The 20,383-nt window shown below is 44.2% G+C and overlaps 1 protein-coding gene across 5 annotated transcripts in view; it reads left to right on the forward strand.

Moving 5' to 3' along the window:
• The window catches only part of LOC133465847 (ankyrin repeat and fibronectin type-III domain-containing protein 1-like), a 39,311-nt gene extending 19,126 nt beyond the window's left edge, over window positions 1–20,185 (forward strand). For all 5 annotated transcript variants that reach the window (XM_061748982.1, XM_061748985.1, XM_061748984.1 and 2 more), the window contains 7 exons: window positions 12,472–12,586; window positions 13,115–13,281; window positions 13,798–13,975; window positions 14,401–14,563; window positions 15,356–15,522; window positions 15,614–15,818; window positions 19,269–20,185. In XM_061748982.1, the coding sequence (XP_061604966.1) occupies window positions 12,472–12,586; window positions 13,115–13,281; window positions 13,798–13,975; window positions 14,401–14,563; window positions 15,356–15,522; window positions 15,614–15,818; window positions 19,269–20,002 (1,729 nt within the window). In that variant the 3' untranslated portion in view covers window positions 20,003–20,185. The remainder of the gene's footprint in view (window positions 1–12,471; window positions 12,587–13,114; window positions 13,282–13,797; window positions 13,976–14,400; window positions 14,564–15,355; window positions 15,523–15,613; window positions 15,819–19,268) is intronic.
• Window positions 20,186–20,383: the final 198 nt, after the last annotated feature.

Raw genomic sequence — 20,383 nt, forward strand, 5'->3', positions numbered from 1 at the left:
CGGCTTAATGTTCCCAGAATCTCCAGAGAACCTCTCCGGTCGAGAGAGCTGTGGGCAGACAGCAGCGGAGGTGGCAGGTGGCTGCATGATGAAATGTTGGTACCGTGGCGGTATTGGGTGTTGTGCCAACTGGTTCCTTCTCTTGAATCATTTTCATAAGAAGACAGGCCATCTGTCTCATCATATTGTCCTGATGCCTTGACAATCCCTCTAGATGAAGGTGGAGGGCAGCAAGCTGCTCATCCTGCTTCGAGAGGCATTGACCCTGCGCTTGAAGGGCTTTGCGCACCGGGTCTGAGTCTGCTGTGTCCATGTTATGACCAGTTCATTCTGTCATGAACGGAACAGTACTGGGACAGAAAGTCCCTTTCTTATGTCCAGAGGTGAACTAGATGTAATGAAAGGTGAAAGGAAATTCAAATGACTAAATTAAAGTAGCCTCAGAGTCATTACTAATTAGGGGACTTTATTAAATTTTTGTCATGAACGGAACAGAGGATAGGACCCAAAAATGCATGACTCCAAAACAAATGGACAGTTTAAAAAAAGAGAGGTTTAATATACGGGCATAGGTCGGTACACAGGCAGGCAATCCAAAACAGGCAACAGTATCCAAAAACATGAGGCAAAAAGGCGAGGTCGATAATCGGAACAGGGTCTAATCTTACTGTGAGTCTGTGACGTGGAAACAAGGAATGCTGGAACGCGACGACAAGGTACAACGAACTGGCGACAAGAGAGAATGAGACACGAGGTTAAATACAAGGGGAAGATGCTCTTAGGAGCAGGTGTGTGTGAAACAGGGGTAAGACAAAAACCGGAACACACACCCATGACAGAATGTCTGCTAGTTCTAGTTTGCATTGATCAGTAGCGCCGACCTGAGGGAAGGAGCTGGAAGAGCTGGTGACCGGGATGTGGAGGGTCCGAGAAGATTTTGCACACTCTTGTCTTAGTTCTGGCAGCATGCAAGTCCTCAAGGGTGGGTAGGGGGATACCGACAATCCTTTCAGCAGTTTTGATTGTCCGTTGCAGTCGGAGTTTGTCCTTTTTTGTACTAGCACCAAACCAGACTGTGATGGAAGAACACAGGACTGATTTGATGACCACTGTGTAGCACTGCCTCAGCAGCTCCCGTGGCAGGCCGTGCTTCCTCGGAAGCCGCAGGAAGTACATCCTCTGCTGGGCCTTTTTGAGGATGGAGTTGATGTTGATCGCCCACTTCAGGTCCTGAGAGACTGTAATTCCCAGGAACTTGAAGGTCTCGACAGTTGACACAAGGCAGCTGGACAGCGTGAGGGGGAGCTGTGGCGAAGGACGCCTCCTGAAGTCCACGATCATCTCTGCAGTCTTGAGCGTGTTCAGCTTCAGGTTGTGTCGGCCGCACCACAGCTCCAGCCGTTCCACTTCCTGTCAATATGCATACTTGTCACCATCCTTGATGAGGCCGATGACAGTGGTGTCGTCTGCAAACTTCAGGAGTTTGACAACCGGGTGCGTTGAGGTGTAGTCGTTCGTGTAGAGAGAGAAGAGCAGCGGAGAGAGGACACAACCTTGGGGCGCCCCAGTGCTGATGCTGCGTGTGGATGAGGTGGCCTCCCCCAGCCTCACCTACTGTGTCCTGCCCGTCAGGAAGCTGTAAATCCACTGGCAGATGGCAGGTGAGACGCTGAGCTGGAGAAGCTTGGAGGAAAGGAGTTCAGGGATGATGGTGTTGAACGCTGAGCTGAAGTCCACGAATAGCATCCTCGTGTAGGTCCCTGCACTGTCGAGGTGTTCTAGGATGAAGTGCAGTCCCATGTTGACTGCATCATCCGCAGACCTGTTTGCTCGGTAGGCAAACTGCAGGGGGTCCAGCAGGGGACCTGTGACGCTCTTGAGGTGGTCCAGCACGAGACGTTCAAAGGACTTCATGAGCACAGATGTCAAGGCGACATGCTGTAGTCATTTAGACCAAAACCTTCAAAACCTGTATGTACCTTTCAGCATTAATGGTGCCTTGGGCTCGTCTGATCACTGCTTAATTCACTTAATACCGACGTACAGGCAAGAACTTAAATGTGCGAAGCCTACAGTGAAAACAGTCAAAAAGTGGACAAATGAAGCCAAGATGGAACTTCAAAGCTGCTTAGACTGCACAGACTGGAGTGTCTTTGAAAATTCAGCTGGCAGCCTGGATGAATATACGGACACTGTTACATCCTATATCAGTTTCTGTGAAGAGGTCTGTGTTCCAACAAAATCATTTCGCACATTCAACAACAATAAGCCGTGGTTCACTGCTAAACTTAAGCAGCTTCGCCAAGCTAAGGAGGACGCATATCAGAGCGGGGACAGGGCCCTGTATAATCGAGCTAGAAACCAGCTGACCAAAGAAATTAACATTGCAAAGAGGATCTATACAGCAAAGTTGGAAAAACAGTTTAGCGCAAACGACTCTAAATCAGTCTGGCATGCATTCCAGTCGCTGACTAATTACAAGCGACGATCCCCCCAAGCTGAGAACAATAGCACACTAGCCAACGACTTGAATACCTTCTACTGCAGATTTGAAAAGGACAGTTTCACACCACACACCAATCCGGCCGCACCCGCGACCACAATCACACCTCTGACCTCTGCGTTAACCATCCATGAACAGGATGTGAGACGCATCTTCAAACAACAAAAGATTAACAAAGCGGCAGGCCCGGACCACGTGTCTCCATCCTGCCTCAAAGTCTGCGCGGACCAGCTCGCGCCAGTCTTCACTCAGATCTTCAACAGATCACTGGAAATGTGCGAAGTTCCATCCTGCTTCAAACGCTCCACCATCATCCCAGTCCCCAAGAAACCTGCAATCTCGGGTCTGAATGACTACAGGCCTGTCGCTTTGACATCTGTGGTCATGAAGTCCTTTGAACGTCTTGTGCTGGACCACCTCAAGAGTGTCACAGGTCCCCTGCTGGACCCCCTGCAGTTTGCCTACCAAGCGAACAGATCTGCGGATGATGCAGTCAACATGGGACTGCACTTCATCCTAGAACACCTCGACAGTGCAGGGACCTACGCGAGGATCCTGTTCGTGGACTTCAGCTCAGCGTTCAACACCATCATCCCTGAACTCCTTTCATCCAAGCTTCTCCAGCTCAGCGTCTCACCTGCCATCTGCCAGTGGATTTACAGCTTTCTGACGGGCAGGACACAGCAGGTCAGGCTGGGGGAGGCCACCTCATCCACACGCAGCATCAGCACTGGGGCGCCCCAAGGTTGTGTCCTCTCTCCGCTGCTCTTCTCTCTCTACACGAACGACTGCACCTCAGCGAACCCGACTGTCAAACTCCTGAAGTTTGCAGATGACACCACTGTCATCGGCCTCATCAAGGACGGTGACGAGTCTGCATATCGACAGGAAGCGGAGCGGCTGGAGCTGTGGTGCGGCCGACACAACCTGGAGCTGAACACGCTCAAGACTGTAGAGATGATCGTGGACTTCAGGAGGCATCCTTCGCCACAGCTGCCCCTCACGCTGTCCAGCTGCCTTGTGTCAACCGTCGAGACCTTCAAGTTCCTGGGAATTACAATCTCCCAGGACCTGAAGTGGGCGACCAACATCAACTCCGTCCTCAAAAAGGCCCAGCAGAGGATGTACTTCCTGCGGCTTCTGAGAAAGCATGGCCTGCCACCGGAGCTGCTGAGACAGTTCTACACAGCGGTCATCGAATCAGTCCTGTGTTCTTCCATCACAGTCTGGTTTGGTGCTGCTACAAAAAAGGACAAACTCCGACTGCAACAGGACAATCAAAACTGCTGAAAGGATTGTCGGTACCCCCCTACCCACCCTTGAGGACTTGCACGCTGCCAGAACTAAGACAAGGGCGTGCAAAATCCTCTCGGACCCTCCCCACCCTGGTCACCAGCTCTTCCAGCTCCTTCCCTCAGGTAGGCGCTACCGATCAATGCAAACTAGAACTAGTAGACATTCCAACAGCTTCTTCCCTCTTGCAATCAACTTCTTGAACAGCTAACTTACAATTCCATTACAACAAGCTGGCAATTTTTTGACTTGAGTTCGTTGTCACTTTTCTGTATTATGTATTACTCGTGCACTCACTGTAGTTGTCTCGCCGTGCTGCACTATTTGCATATAGTGGCCACTCATGCCAGAGTAGTATCTGCTCCATTTGCACACTGATTGAGGAGTATCTGTAACATTTGCACAACCATTGTCCCAGATTATCGCACTACTCGTCACTTTAAACCGCATACACTCCTTGAAGTCTCAGTGCCCTTTGCACAATGGTCATTGCACCGGACTATTGCGATATTAGCCATTCGAACTGAGGACTCTGCATCTTTTTGCACAATTGTTGTTTGTTGTTGTTTTTTGTTAATGTCTTTATGTCTCCAAAGTGTTCTGTAAATTGTTGTACTAGAGCGGCTCCAACTACCGGAGACAAATTCCTTGTGTGTTTTGGACATACTTGGCAAATAAAGATGATTCTGATTCTGATTCACAGATGTGTAAGTTACCCATGCCAGTGACACTAACACAGCACCATACCATCACAGATGCCGGCTTTTGAACTTTGCGTCCATAACAGTCCGCATGGTTCTTTTCCTCTTTGGCCGGGAGGACACGACGTCCACAATTTCCAAACACAATTTGAAATGTGGACTCGTCCGACCACAGAACACTTTTCAACTTTGCATCAGTTCATCTCAGATGAGCTCGGGCCCAGAGAAGCCGGCAGCATTTCTGGGTGTTGTTGATAAATGGCTTTTGCGTTGCATAGTAGAGTTTCAAGTTGCACTTATGCATGTAGCGGCGAACTGTATTTACTGACATTGGTATTCTGAAGTGTTCCTGAGCCCATGTGGTGATATCCTTTACACATTGATGTTGGTTTTTGATGCAGTGCCGCCTGAGGGATCGAACGTCACAGGCATTCAATGTTGGCTTTCGGCCTTGCCGCTTACATGCAGTGATTTCTCCAGATTCTCTGAATCTTTTGATGATGTTATGGACCGTAGATGATGAAATCCCTAAACTCCTTGCAATTGTACGTTGAGGAACATTGGCCTTAAACTGTTCGACTATTTTCACACGCACTTGTTCACAAAGAGGTGAACCTCGCCCCACTTTGCTTGTGAATGACTGAGCCTGTTTAACATGATTTGCAAACCATTGTATTCTGTTTTTATTTATGTTTAACACAACGTCCCAACTTCATTGGAATTGGGGTTGTATTACTCAGAGAGGTTGTGAGCAGCATAGGGATCCATCCATCCATCCATCCATTTTCTGAGCCGCTTCTCCTCACTAGGGTCGCGGGCGTGCTGGAGCCTATCCCAGCTGTCATCGGGCAGGAGGCAGGGTACACTCTGAACTGGTTGCCAGCCAATCGCAGGGCACATACAAACAAACAACCATTCACACTCACAGTCACACCGACGGGCAATTTAGAGTCTCCAATTAATGCATGTTTTTGGGATGTGGGAGGAAACCGGAGTGCCCGGAGAAAACCCACGCAGGCACGGGGAGAACATGCAAACTCCACACAGGCGGGACCGGGGATTGAACCCGTGTCCTCAGAACTGTGAGGCTGACGCTCTAATGAGTCGTCCACCGTGCCGCCCAGCATAGGGATGACATCACTTAGTGCTTTGAGTAATGACACAGAATCATTGCCACATCATTGCTTTTTGTCCATCTCATGTTTAATTTTTTTTTTACATCAAAGTGAAAAAGTCTAATCCAAAAAGATGATTTTTGTTGTCATGTCCAGCTTCTTTTCCTTTCGGCTTGTCGCTTTAGGGGTCGCCACAGCGCATCATCCTTTTCCGTGTAAGCCTATCTCCTGCATCCTCCTCTCGAACACCAACCGCCCTCATGTCTTCCCTCACGACATCTATCAACCATCTCTTGGGTTTTCCTCGAGCTCTCTTGCCTGGCAGCTCCATCCTCATCATCCTTCTACCAATATACTCACGATTTCTCCTCTGGATGTCTCCAAACCATTGAAGTATGCTCTCTCTAACTTTGTCTCCAAAACTTCAAAACTTAACTGTGCCTCTGATGAGCTCATTTCTAATTTTATCCAACCTGGTCACTCCAAGAGTGAACCTCGACATCTTCATTTCCGCCACCTCCAGCTCTGCTTCTTGTTGTCTCTTCAGTGCCACTGTCTCTAATCCGTACATCATGGCTGGCCTCACCATTGTTTTATAAACTTTGCCCTTCATCCTATCAGAGACTCTTCTGTCACATAACACACCTGACACTTTCCTCCACCCGTTCCAACCTGCTTGGACCCGTTTCTTCACTTCCTGACCACACTGACCATTGCTCTGTACGGTTGACCTCAAGTATTTGAAGTCCTCCACCCTTGCTATCTTTTCTCCCTGGAGCCTCACTCTTCCCCCACCAACCCTCTCATTCATGCACATATATTCTGTCTTACTTCGGCTAATCTTCATTCCTCTGCTTTCCATTGCATGCCTCCATCTTTCTAACTCTTCCTCCACCTGCTCCCTGCTTTCACTGCAGATCACAATGTCATCTGCAAACATCATGGTCCACAGGGATTCCAGTCTAACCTCATCTGTTAGCCTATCCATCACCACTGCAAACAGGAAGGGGCTCAGGGCTGATCCCTGATGCAGTCCCACGTCCACCTTAAATTCTTCTGCCACACCTACAACACACCTCACCACTGTTCTGCTGCCCTTGTACATGTCCTGTATTATTCTAACATACTTCTCTGCCACTCCAGACTTGCAGTACCACAGTTCCTCTCTGGGTACTCTGTCATAGGCTTTCTCTAGATCTACAAAGACACAATGTAGCCCCTTCTGACCTTCTCTGTACTTTTCCATCAACATCCTCAAGGCAAATAATGCATCTGTGGTACTCTTTCTAGGCATGAAACCATACTGTTGCTCGCAAATACTCACTTCTGTCCTGAGTCTAGCCTCCACGACTCTTTCCCATAACTTCATTGTGTGGCTCATCAACTTTATTCATCTATCGTTCCCACAGCTCTGAACATCACCCTTGTTCTTAAAATGGGCACCAGCACATTTTTCCTCCATTCCTCAGGCATCTTCTCACGCGGTAGAATTCTATTGAACAAGCTGGTCAAACTCTCCACAGCCACCTCTCCTAGATGCTTACATACCTCCACAGGAATGTCATCAGGACCAACTGCCTTTCCATTTTTCATTGTCTTTAATGCCTTTCTAACTTACCCCTTACTCATCATTGCCACCTCCTGGTCCACCACACTTGCCTCTTCTCACTCATTTTTCTCATTCATCAACTCCTCGAAGTATTCTTTCCATCTATTTAGCACACTACTATCTACCACCAGTCAACATATTTCCATCTCAATCCTTAATCACCCTAACCTGCTGCACATCCTTCTCATCTCTTTCCCTCTGTCTGGCCAACCTGTATAGATCCTTTTCTCCTTCTTTAGTGTCCAACCTGGCATACATGTCATCATATGCCTCTTGTTTGGCCTTTGCCACCTCTACCTTTGCCCTATGTCGCATCTCAATGTATTCCTTTCACCTCTCCTCGGTCCTCTCAGTGTCCCACTTCTTCTTAGCTAACCTTTTTCCTTGTATGATTTCCTGTACTGTGAGGTTCCACCACCAAGTCTCCTTCTCTCCTTTCCTGCCAGAAAATACACCAAGTACTCTCCTCCCTGCCTCTCTGATCACCTTGGCTGCAGTGGTCCAGTCTTATGGAAGCTCCTCCTGTCCATCGAGAGCCTGTCTCACCTGCCTTTGTCTTCCTAATCTTCCTCCCCAGTCATCTTACACACCACCATCCTATGCTGTCTAGCCACACTCTTCCCTAACCCTACCTTGTGGTCGTTACCTCCTTCAGAATACATCGTCTGCACAAGATGTAATCCACCTGTGTGCTTCTACCTCCGCTCTTGTGGGTCACCCTATGTTCGTGCCTCTTCTGGTAAAAAGTGTTCACTACAGCCATTTGCATCCTTTTTGCAAAGTCTATCACCATCTGTCCCTCCAAGTTCCTTTCCTGGATGCCGTACTTACCCATCACTTCTTCATCACCCCTATTTCCTTCACCAACATGTCCATTACAATCTGCACCAATCACGACTCTCTCTCTGTCTGGGATGCTCAGAACTACTTCGTCTAGCTCCTTCCAGAATTTCTCTTTCACCTCTAGGTCACATCCTACCTGTGGGGCATAGCCACTAATCACATTATACATAACACCCTCAATTTCAAGTTTCAGCCTCATCACTTGATCTGATACTCTTTTCACCTCCAAGACATTCTTAGCCAACTCTTCTTTTAAAATAACCCCAACTCCACTTCTCTTCCCATCTACACCATAGTAAAATAATTTAAACCCTGTCCCTAAACTTCTAGCCTTACTGCCTTTGCAGCTGGTCTCCTGGACACACAATATATCAACCTTTCTCCTTATCATCATGTCAACCAATTCCCGAAATTTTCCTGTCATAGTCCCAACATTCAAAGTTGGGACATTCAGTTCAAGGCTCTGTGCTTTCCTCTTCTCTTTCTGCCAAAGAACGTGCTTTCCACCTCTTCTTTGACTTCGACCCACAATAGCTGAATCTCCACCGGCGCCCTGCAGGTTGACGGTGCCGGTGGCGGACGTTGTTAACCCGCGGCACGACCGATCCGGTATGGAATTCTTTGGATAAATGCTCATATTTGTTTGGCAAAGTTTTAAGCCAGATGCCCTTCCTGACGCAACCCTCTGCATTTTTCCGGGCTTGGGACCGGCCTGCATTTTGCACTGGCTTGTGCCCTCCATAGGGCTGCATTTTTTTATTGTTATGTCGATGCATACACAAAATTAGATTTCTCTATTTAACTCATTGCAGTGGTGAACCCAACAGGATGCTCTGTTTCCACGCACTGGTGTAGTGGAGAGCTTGTAGCATTTGAAGGATAGGTACCTTGTACTGTACCTGTAAAGGCCTCCAAAGCTGCTTCTCCTCAAACATCCCAAAACAGACTTCACATTGTGCCTTGTTGTGTTTTCTAAATGGTAAACACCATTGCATACAAATACAAAATTGACATCTTTGAATATGATGTACAGTGAAATTTACTGACAGATGTTGATTTAATAGGAAACAGGAAAGAATATTTGGTTGAACTGGAAGTCAAACAGACCAGGATATGGAATTGACCCGCACCTGCAGCCCACCGTCAACCAGTGCCACTCTTTTTGGCAATTGTTACTGACAGCTGTGATTAACTCACGACCAATGCAGGGTACCCCACCTCTTGTACTAAGCCAGATGGACTAGGCTCCAGCTCACACGCAACCCTAATCAAGATAAAAGGTACAGTAAATGGATGGATAGATTATTATTGACATAATTTTATAGGGCACGACAGTATCTCAGATGCAAAGGTTGGTAGTAACGCATTACATTTACTCTAGTAACATTTTGGCTAAATTGTCCTTGTCAGCGTAGGTTTAATGAAGCATACTTTGTACAACCCCAATTCCAATGAAGTTGGGACGTTGTGTTTAACATAAATAAAAACAGAATACAATGAGTTGCAAATCATGTTCAACCTATATTTAATTGAATACACTACAAAGACAAGATATTTAATGTTCAAACTGATAAACTTTATTGTTTTTAGCAAATAATCATTAACATGGAATTTTATGGCTGCAAGACGTTCCCAAAAAGCTGGGACAGGTGGCAAAAAAGACTGAGAAAGTTGAGGAATGCTCATCAAACACCTGTTTGGTACATCCCACAGGTTAAAAGGCTAATTGGGAACAGGTGGGTGCCATGATTGGGTATAAAAGAAACTTACCTGAATTGCTCAGTCGTTCACAAGCAAAGATGGGGCGAGGTTCACCTCTTTGTGAACAAGTGCGTGAGAAAATAGTCGACTAGTTTAAGGACAATGTTCCTCAATGTACAATTGCAAGGAATTTAGGGATTTCATCATCTACGGTCCATAATATCATCAAAAGGTTCAGAGAATCTGGAGAAATCACTGCATGTAAGCGGCAAGGCCGAAAACCAACATTGAATGCCTGTGACCTTCGATCCCTCAGGCGGCACTGCATCAAAAACCGACATCAATGTGTGTATGGACGCAAAGTTAAAAAACCAGCATCTGTGATGGTATGGGGCTGTGTTAGTGCCAATGGCATGGGTAATTTACACATCTGTGAAGGCACCATTAATGCTGAAAGGTACATACAGGTTTTGGAGAAACATATGCTGCCATCCAAGCAATGTCTTTTTCATGGACACCTCTGCTTATTTCAGCAAGACAATGCCAAACCACATTCTACACGTGTTACAGTGTGGCTTCCTAGTAAAAGAGTGCGGGTACTAGACTGGCCTGCCTGGCCAGACCTGTCTCCCATTGAAAATGTGTGGCGCATTATGAAGCGTAAAATACGACAACGGAGACCCCGGACTATTGAACAGCTGAAGCTGTACATCAAGCAAGAATGGGAAAGAATTCCACCTACAAAGCTTCAACAATTAGTGTCCTCAGTTCCCAAACGTTTATTGAATGTTGTTAAAAGAAAAGGTGATGTAAAACAGTGGTAAACATGACCCTGTCCCAGATTTTCTGGAACGTGTTGTAGCCATAAAATTCTAAATTAATGATTATTTGCTAAAAACAATTAAGTTTACCAGTTTGAACATTAAATATCTTGTCTTTGTAGTGTATTAAATTAAATATTGATTTGGAAATCATTGTATTCTGTTTTTATTTATGTTTAACACAACATCCCAACTTCATTGGAATTGGGGATATACTTTTACTCAAGTATTTATGTTAAGAGAGAAACAATACTTCTACTCCGTTACAATAATCTACATGCCACTCACTACTTTCATTTATCAATAATCTCGTGCGTGATCTATTTTAAGACTTTCGTTTTTGACTTCCACATCGGGTGCTGTTGCTCCAATCAACCATGATTACCACAGTGACTTCTGACTAGAATTCACCAATCAAACAACACAAAGTCTTCTATTGGGCTTTGTGGGCCAATCAAATTGAGTCGTGACAGCAGCGCCACTCGTGTTTTCATTCCAGACTACGACAAACAAAAGCCTTAACAAGCAGCGTAGTCTTGTCACTGCCCAAACTTGGATATTTCAGCCCACTTCTAACTTGAGAAAACACCTTGCTGTTAGTTCCAGATGTTTTTGCTGTTGTTTTGGCAGCGCATATAGCAACATTAGCCCTATTTTATGGTCACAAGTAACTGCAAAACATGCCTCTTCTGGTGTACGTTCTGTTCTCTATCTCTTTCTCTCTCTCTCTCTCTCTCTTTCACTCTCTCACACACACACACACACACACTATCAATAAGTCTGGTCAGCAAACAGCTTCTTCATTTCGTTGTTTTAGTGGGTAAAGCAAATAATGTTTCTGTAAGGCCCTATGCATGCGTTGTTGTTTTTCCACTTAAAAATTGAAATTGTGGCAAGTGTATGTGGGCTGGATCAGTTACTTCTAAACACAGCCACATGCCAGTTATAAGAGGGATTTATTTTTATTTTATTTAAACTTTATTTACCAGGTAAAAGATAAGTTCAAACATAATATCTCTTTTGCAATGGTGACCATGCCAAGAAGGCAGCAAGTTAAACGTCAAGTCCAAGTCAAACTTATCCAAGGTTATTTCAGTTGTTTATTTTCACCTCCCGTCTCAAAAATAAATCAGTTGAGTTTTACAAATTCAAGATCACATTAATGGTGGGAAAAGTTTGAAAATTATTTATCCTGGTCAAAATTATTTAACAACACAAAAACCTGGCATTTGAAAAGGGGTGTGTAGACCTTGTATATCCACTGAAGCCTTGTTCCTGTTTTTGTAATCTGCCTGGTGAGCCTACAGTATTTTGTTGTTTAACAAGTAGAAACAATATAGTATAAGACCATTTCTTGGAGCTGAATTTGCCTTAATGTGTTATTTTACACAAATTCTATTTAATAAAATGTTATTTATTGTTTTATATGAAGTGATATTGTTCAGAAATATCTGAATGTGCACATTTATATTTTATTTAGTTATTTTTATTTTATTTGACATTCATACTCTGATTTTAAAATAAATCAGAAGTTACTCACTAGTTACTCAGTACTTGAGTAGTTTTTTTCACTGAGTAGTTTCTTACTCTTACTCAAGTAATTATTTGGAGGACTACTTTTTACTTTTACTTGAGTTATATTATTCTAGTCACAGTACTCTTACTTGAGTATAATATTTGGCTACTCTACCCACCTCTGCTCCGATGTGACCCAAGTTGTGAGTTCATATTTCTGTGCTGGTCGGACTTTCTTAGCCGCTTGTCCCCAATGAGTATTTGGGCTAAGAAAGACACTCTTTAGCATTATAAAAATTATGGCCTCACACCACTCACACAATTAGTTTACATTTAATACATGGATGCTTTTGGTCTTCTCTGATTCAAGCTCTCCTGAGCCTCCACTGCAATGGATGCCCCTGGCTCGCCTGGAGAAGAACCGTAGCAGAGCTCCCCTACTGCCTGAACCCACCGCCATGGATATGCTCTATGAACACCTCAGGGTGAGGCTAGTTTGGTTAAAAAAAAGAGAGTGAGGGAAAGAGAGAAACTAACAATAAAGAAATATGCAGCCCTAGGCTATCACAGGTAAAAAATAAAAAAATAAAAAATAAACGCTGTATTCGTAAAGTAGTATTTTTTTATACCGCTTTTTCATTTCATCACATGTACAGCAATACTCTGTCCTGTAGAGTTGAGCGATGTTTTACTCCCAGGAATTGATTTAGAAAGCCCAAATGAAATATTTTTTGTTTTTGTTTATCATGATCCCTTAAGGCGAAATTCAACTCTCACTCTACTCTAAATTTTGTTTTGCACACCACACAGCGGACCAGCTCACACACATGCAGGCAAGAACTAGCTGTCATTTTAACATTTTGTCCATGATTTAAACCGTGTCCCTCCGGCTGTAAAGCCCAAGCCCTTACAGATGAGCTAAAGCCGTCTAGTATTGAACTGAAGTGATAAAACATTACATGCAATAAACATCTCTTGAATTCACCAACAATGTATTTCCATTTTGTTCCCAGGAGAAGCTGGACTACCACAGGCGCAGCAATCATTGGGCCAAATCGGGCCTGTATGTGGGCATCCTAAAACTATGGAGCTCCGTGGAAAACATCAGGGTTTTGGTACCTCAAAGGCTTCCCAATTTACTATGCCATGCCAGGGTCAGACACAATGCCCACGTCACCAGGTAACACTGATGAAATGACATTTGTGACAAGCTATACTTTTTAATCAATTAATAACACATTAATTCAACCATACCTCTACATTTATCATTAGTATTAAAATGATTTGCATACCAACAACCAAAAAAACACATCACACTTTCAGCTCTTATTGTATGCTATAAAGATGTGTAATAGGCCAAGCTCAGGTTATTGGATAGTCAATGTTATTGCTTGTAAAAGGAAATAAAGGTTTTCATGATGTCCAATAAAAGGGAGCTATTTAGCAGCTAACTTATAACCCTTTCTGCATTTCCCCGCAATTCTGAAATAAGACCTTTTAGGTAGTACCTGCAATCTTGCAAAAGAAGAGCAAATCAAGTCCTGCTAAATATGCGCTGGAAATTCATTAGCATTAACTTTGTGCTTAATTTGTTATCAGTGGACCACAATTGACAATGCTTGGGGTTCGGGTCTCTGCCACTTGTTATTCAAGACTAATCTCATACGTATTCGTCTTTTTATTTTCATCGTCATAGAGAAGAGTGGGCATGGCTCCAGAATAATGTTTATGAAACAACCAGTGACGGTATTCAGAACCTACTGGGCAGTAAGGATGACAGCTTGGTGGAAAACAGCAGCCTGGTGGAGTTCATCAGGCCCCTGAGAGCAGCCGTCTCACATCTTCTGACAAAGCTCAACATACCCCTCTACAGGGTAAACACAGCTTGACAACTTGAATTTATCCATCCATCCTTCCATCCATTTCTAGCTCAGTTTACAGAGGCTGCGAGTACACTCTGAACTGGTCGCTAGTCAAACACAGAGCACACATAGACAAACAACCATTTTCACAAGGGTAGCCTTATAGTCTTCAATTAATCTAATGTCATATATGTGGGAAGAAACCAGAAGAAACTTAGGCATGCACAGGGTGGAGATGCAAACTCCACCCAGAAAGGCCAGAGATAATAACCCATAATCTTTGACCTTGAGGCAGAAATGCAGTAATGCTGCCCGTGCTTGCCATACCATTGTAACATAGGAATCACAAGTGAGTTACGGTATGTAGTTAGGAGCAAGAGAAGTTTTACCCTATACATAAAAGTATGACTGCTGAATGTTTTATGTGTCTGTGACAGGCCTATCAGTATGGAGTATACACCAGAGAACTGCTGCAGTTAGGAGACAAAGTTTCCATGGTGCTGCTTCTTCCTCCAAGTGAAGACTTTAGCTCCAGCTACTGGCCTCTGTTGGGAACCAAAGAGCCCGGCCTTACCATGCCCCTGCAGATCTTTGAGCTGGGTGGGTTAAATAGCAAACTCAAGAGACCCTTAATTTCTCTTGTGTGGGGGGAATGCCAAATAAGGTTAATTAACACCTAAATAATTTGTATTTTGCTGTATCAATGTTATTTCATTGCAGGAAACGTCATTAATGCTACTTAAAATGGGTTTCATTTGTAAAGAAAGTGCAAAAACGAATTCTATAACCCAAGGAATTCAGTGTAATTAGCACAAAACCTTTTGAAGACATTCAGGTTAATCTCCATAGTGCTTTGACCTTCCTTTATAATTAAACATAAAAGTCTCCTTCTTTTGACCCTTCTTGGTATTTCCCACGCATAAAATTGTCATGGGTGTGTGTTCCGGTTTTTGTCTTCCCCCTGTTTCACACACACCTGCTCCTGAGAGCATCTTCACCACCTGTTCCTCGTTCACCCTAATTACCCCGTGCATTTAACCTCGTGTCTCATTCTTTCTCGTCAGTTTGTTGTACCTTGTCATCGCGTTCCGGCATTCCTTGTTTCCACGTCACAGACTCGCAGTAAGACTTGACCCTGTTCCGATTATCAACCTCGCCTTTTTGCCTCATGTTTTTGGATACTGTTGCCTGTTTTGGATTGCCTGCATATATGCCCGTATATTAAACCTCTCTTTTTTGAAACTGTCCATTTGTTTTGGAGTCGTGCATTTTTGGGTCCTATCATCTGTTCCGTTCATGACAAAAATTTAATAAAGTGCCTTAATTAGTATTGACTCTGAGACTACTTTAATTTAGTCATTTGAATTTCCTTTCACCTTTCATTACATCTAGTTCACCTCTGGACATATGAAAGGGACTTTCTGTCCCAGTACTGCCAGGCGTGGGTGAGGCTGGAGCTGGACACTCACCTGGCTCAGCAGTCTCTGCGGGAGGCGCTGGACACAAGGGAAGTGCAAGTGGCCCGCGAGCGTCTGAACCATGTCACTGAGATTTCTAATGTAAGATCTTTTAAAAGAAGATAAAAAAAGTAGTATTTTATCAAACATAACACTTACTCAATGGTTACCAATTCTTGCATTTTTCCATCAGCGTCTGGATGTTTTGTGGCGGGATGCCCGCTGGATTATGGACTGTCTGCAGTGCGTTCGGTCCAAGCAATGGGTGGGAGCGGTGCCTCTTGGGTTGGTGATGGGAGGAGACCCGCCGCCATGTCCCGAGGCTGAGGAAGAGGAAGAAAGACTGACTGCCAGACTGACGTGGCCCCATCGGCTGCAGTCAAAAAGGGCCGCCGCAGGTAATTATGCAGAAGCGCACAGTACGCTCTTACAGTGTCAATCAAAACTTATACAGCTCTTGTATTGGATAGTGTAGATTGTGTGAGTGATCAATATGTCGTGGCTGATTGGTGTATACTTGCAAGATGTAACTTTTAGACTGAAAAGCAAGATGAGAATAATACAATCCATCCATCCATTTTCTGTACCCGTTATCCTCACGAGGGTCACAGGTGTGCTGGCGCCTATCTCAGTTTACTCTGGGTGAGAGGCCGGGTACACCCTGAACTGGTCGCCAACCAATCTCAGGGCACATATAGACAAACAACCATTCACATTCACACCTACTGACAATTTAGAGTCTTCAATTAACCTACCATGCCTGTTTTTGGAATGTGGGAGGAAAGCGGAGTACCCAGAGAAACCCCATGCAAGCACGGTGAGAACATGCAAACTCCACACAGGCGAGGCCGGATTTGAACCTGTGAAGGCAGCTGTGTGAACCAGTCTTCCACCGTGCTGCCTAAAATACAATCCAATGTTAAAATTTGGTATGACAATGGCAGTGTTTGGAATAACTCCCTATCCACTATATAGTGCTCTATACAGGATAGTGGGTTGGCCATTTTGTCGTGTTGTTTGAATGAGTAGGGAGTAGACTATAGGTTATCCCCCATATAATGCCCTAACTGTATCCTACAATGCATCTTGAAAAGTAGTAAAGGATAGTATTAAGAAAAGAAAAAAAATCCCATGATGCATTGCACTAATACAGAAAAAGGATGAGTTGTGGCCTAAAAATATCTTTCATATCCATCGATCCATTTTCTGAGCCGCTTCTCCTCACTAGGCTCGCGGGCGGGAGCCTATCCCAGCTATCATGGGTTGCCAGCCAATCGTAGGGCACATACAAACAAACGACCATTCACACTCACATTCACACCTACGGGCAATTTAGGGTTGTCAATTAACCTACCATGCATGTTTTTGGGATGTGGGAGGGAACCGGAGTGCCCGGAGAAAACCCATGCAGGCACGGGGGGAAAATGCAAACTCCACACAGGCGGGGCCGGGGATTGAACCCCGGTCCTCAGAACTGTGAGGCAGACGCTCTAACCAGTACCACACCATGCCGCCTTATCTTTAATATACAAACCTCAATTCCAATGAAGTTGGGACGTTGTGCAAATAAAAACCAGAATGAAATTATTTGCAAATTCTTTTCAAACTATTTTCAATTGAATACACTACAAAGACAAGATACAGTATTTAATGTTGAAACTGATGAATGTTATTGTTTTTTGGGGGGCAATTCTGTCATTTTGAATTTGATACCTGCAACATGTTCCAAAAAACCTGGGACAGGGGCACCAAAAGACTGGGAAAGTTGAGGAATGTTAAAAAAATACCTGTTTAGAACATTCCACAGGTGACCAGGTTAATTGGAAACAGGTGAATGTCTTTATTGGGTATGAAAGGAGCATCCTCGAAAGGCTCAATTGTTCATAAGGATGGGGTGAGATTCACCACTTTATAAACAACTGCGGGAGGATATAGTGCAACACCTTAAGAACGATGTTTCCGAATGTACAATTGCAAGGAATTTAGAGTTACTGTATCATCGACGCTCCATAATGTAATTAAAAATTCAGCAAATTTGGAGAAATCTCTGCATGTAAGCGGCAAGGCTGAAAAAACAACAACATTGAATGTCCAAGAATGCTCAATCCCTCTGCACTGCATTAAAAACCACAATCGTTGTAATGTAAAGGATCTTGCCACGTGAGCTCAGGAACACTTCACAAAACAATTGTCAGTTAACACATTTCGTCGCTACATCTATAAATGTGAGTTAAAACTCTACCATGCAAAGCGAAAGCCATATATCAACAACACCCAGTAACACCGCCGGCTTTTCTAGGCCCAAGCTCATCTGAGGTGGACTGACGCAAAGTGGAAAAGTGTGCTGTGGTCTGACGAGTCCACATTTCAAATTGTTTTTGGAAATCATGGACGTCCTCCGGGCCAGAGGAAACGCACTATTCACAATATTATCAGCGCAAAGTTCAAAAGCTAGCATCTGTGATTGTATGGGGATGTGTTAGTGCCCATGGCATTGGTATTTTGCACATCTGTGCAGGCACCCTTAATGCTGAAAGGTACTGTATATACAGGTTTTGGAGCAATACACTATATGCTGCTGTCCAAGCAACGTCGTTTTCAGGGATATGCCTGCTTATTTCAGTAAGACAATGCCAAGCCACATTCTGCACATGTTCCAACAGCATGGCTTGGTAGTAAAAAAGTGCGAGTACTAGACTGGCCTGCCAAAAGTCCAGACCTGTCGCCCATTAAATACCTGTATGTGTAGCTCATTATGAAGCACAAAATACGACAACTGAGACCCCGGACTGTTGAGTAACTGAGGTTGTATATCAATTCCATAATAATGGGAAACAATTCCACCTACGAACCTTCAACAATTAGTTTCTTCAGTTCCCAAACTCTTATTGAGTGAGAGGTGATGTAACACAATAGTAAAAATGCCCCTGTCCCAGCTTTTTTGGAACATGTTGCAGACAACAAATTCAAAATGAGTGAGTATTTGTAAACAAAACAAAGCGTATCAGTTTGAACATTAAGCATCTTCTCTTTGTAGTGTATTCAACTGACTATTGGTTGAAAAGGATTTGCAAATCATTGTACAGTATTCTGTTTTTATTTACTTTTTAAACAACATCCCAACTTCATTGGAATTGGGGTTTTTAAGTAGAGCAACACATAGACGGACAGAAAGTGCTTTGTTTGTATTAATTTTGTAAAGGCTTTAAACAATATAATGTTATAGTGTATCTATTTGTCCAGTATTTATTACCATGTACAGTATGTATTACACGGCACGGTGGACGACTGGTTAGAGCGTCAGCCTCACAGTTCTGAGGACCCGGGTTCAATCTCCGGCCCCCCCTCTGTGGAGTTTGCATGTTCTCCCCGTGCCTGCGTGGGTTTTCTCCGGGCACTCCGGTTTCCTCCCACATCCCAAAAACATGCATTCATTGGAGACTCTAAATCGCCCGTGGGTGTGACTGTGAGTGTGAATAGTTGTTTGTTTGTATGTGCCCTGCGATTGGCTGGCAACCAGTTCAGGGTGTACCCCAACTCCTGCCCGATGACAGCTGGGATAGGCTCCAGCACGCCCGCGACCCTAGTGAGGAGAAGCGGCTAAAGAGAAGAGGGTATGTATTACTGGAGCGAGCCCGCCTGTGACTATTGGTACTAGTATCACCAGACTTTGAGAATCACTGCTATCATGATAAGGGATTAGTGAATGAGTGAATGATTCTGAACAGAGCCAATGAGTCCTCACATAGCATGGTTGGCTGACTGAAAAATAATTTGTAATCCAAAATAGCTGTTGCAGTAGAAAATACTTCTAAAAACTAATTTCTCTGTATATGTTTCCCTTTCAGACAGTTTAGTCAGCATGATTCCATCAAATGTTGTCACGGCCGAGGTCTCCTCTACAGCAGGAAATATGGTTGTCATTGAGGAGGCCACAATGGTGTTAATGGAAGGCGTTGCCAAGGGAGGGTACCCTGTAGACATCAGTACCCAATCAACTGTGGATATAACAAGCATCGGCCAGTCAGAATTTGAATGTGCTAGCACTTTAATCGAATCTGGACTAGAGTCTGCAGCTGTCGGACAGTTGGAAGTGGGGTTTGCAGCTTTGGATGCATCAGAGTCCTTCAGTGGATCGGATCACTTTCCCGCCAGCATCTCTGAGGTAATCCGGCCCATGGAGATGGCAGAGTTAGTGGATATATTGCCCACACTGAGTCTTATTGAAGAGGAGACCCCAAGTAATCCTTCTGCACCGTCAGTGATGGATATGTTTCAAAGCTTTGGACTGGGGATCGGTGAAAAGGGCAGCTGCTTTGAGTCAGAGAATTCCCACTTGATGCATGGAGTCGTATGTGGGACGGCGCCAATCCTGTATCCTAATAAAAGCATCGATGTAAAAGACACTAACTCAAACCATGCTGTTCTATTTGAACAAGACCTGCCGAGCTCACACACCGCAGTGTGTGACACAGAAAGCTCCCCAGAAGATGACATATCTCTGCAGGTTTCCGGTAGGGCACGGAATTTTCCTGTGAGGAACCAGGCAGAGTGGGGCAGACCATTTACCAACTCCTCATGATAAAGTGTCAAAAAAGACTTAACTACTGTATGCAGCTGCAGGTCAGCTGATTTATCACACCAACTTTGTTTGGATGTAACTGCACATAATAACTGTAACAGAGAAAAAGTGAAAAGTGCATCTCTACTGTACATGTTTCATAATTATGCGTGTTAGTCAATAAAACCTATTCTATGGCGCATATTCTCGATGTATCAGAATAGTTATGTTGCCTTTATACACTTCTTAAATTCCTGAACAAACAATTGCTGTCAACTAATTCCACTAAAATCAAAAAACTAAATGATAAGAAGAAAACCAATCCAGAATGGTTTTCATTTTACGGTCAAATGACATTAAAACACAAAATTCATATACAATGTGTAATGCATTTGCTTGTAT

This window comes from Phyllopteryx taeniolatus, chromosome 16 (assembly GCF_024500385.1).
Source record: "Phyllopteryx taeniolatus isolate TA_2022b chromosome 16, UOR_Ptae_1.2, whole genome shotgun sequence".
Lineage (NCBI taxonomy): Eukaryota > Metazoa > Chordata > Actinopteri > Syngnathiformes > Syngnathidae > Phyllopteryx > Phyllopteryx taeniolatus.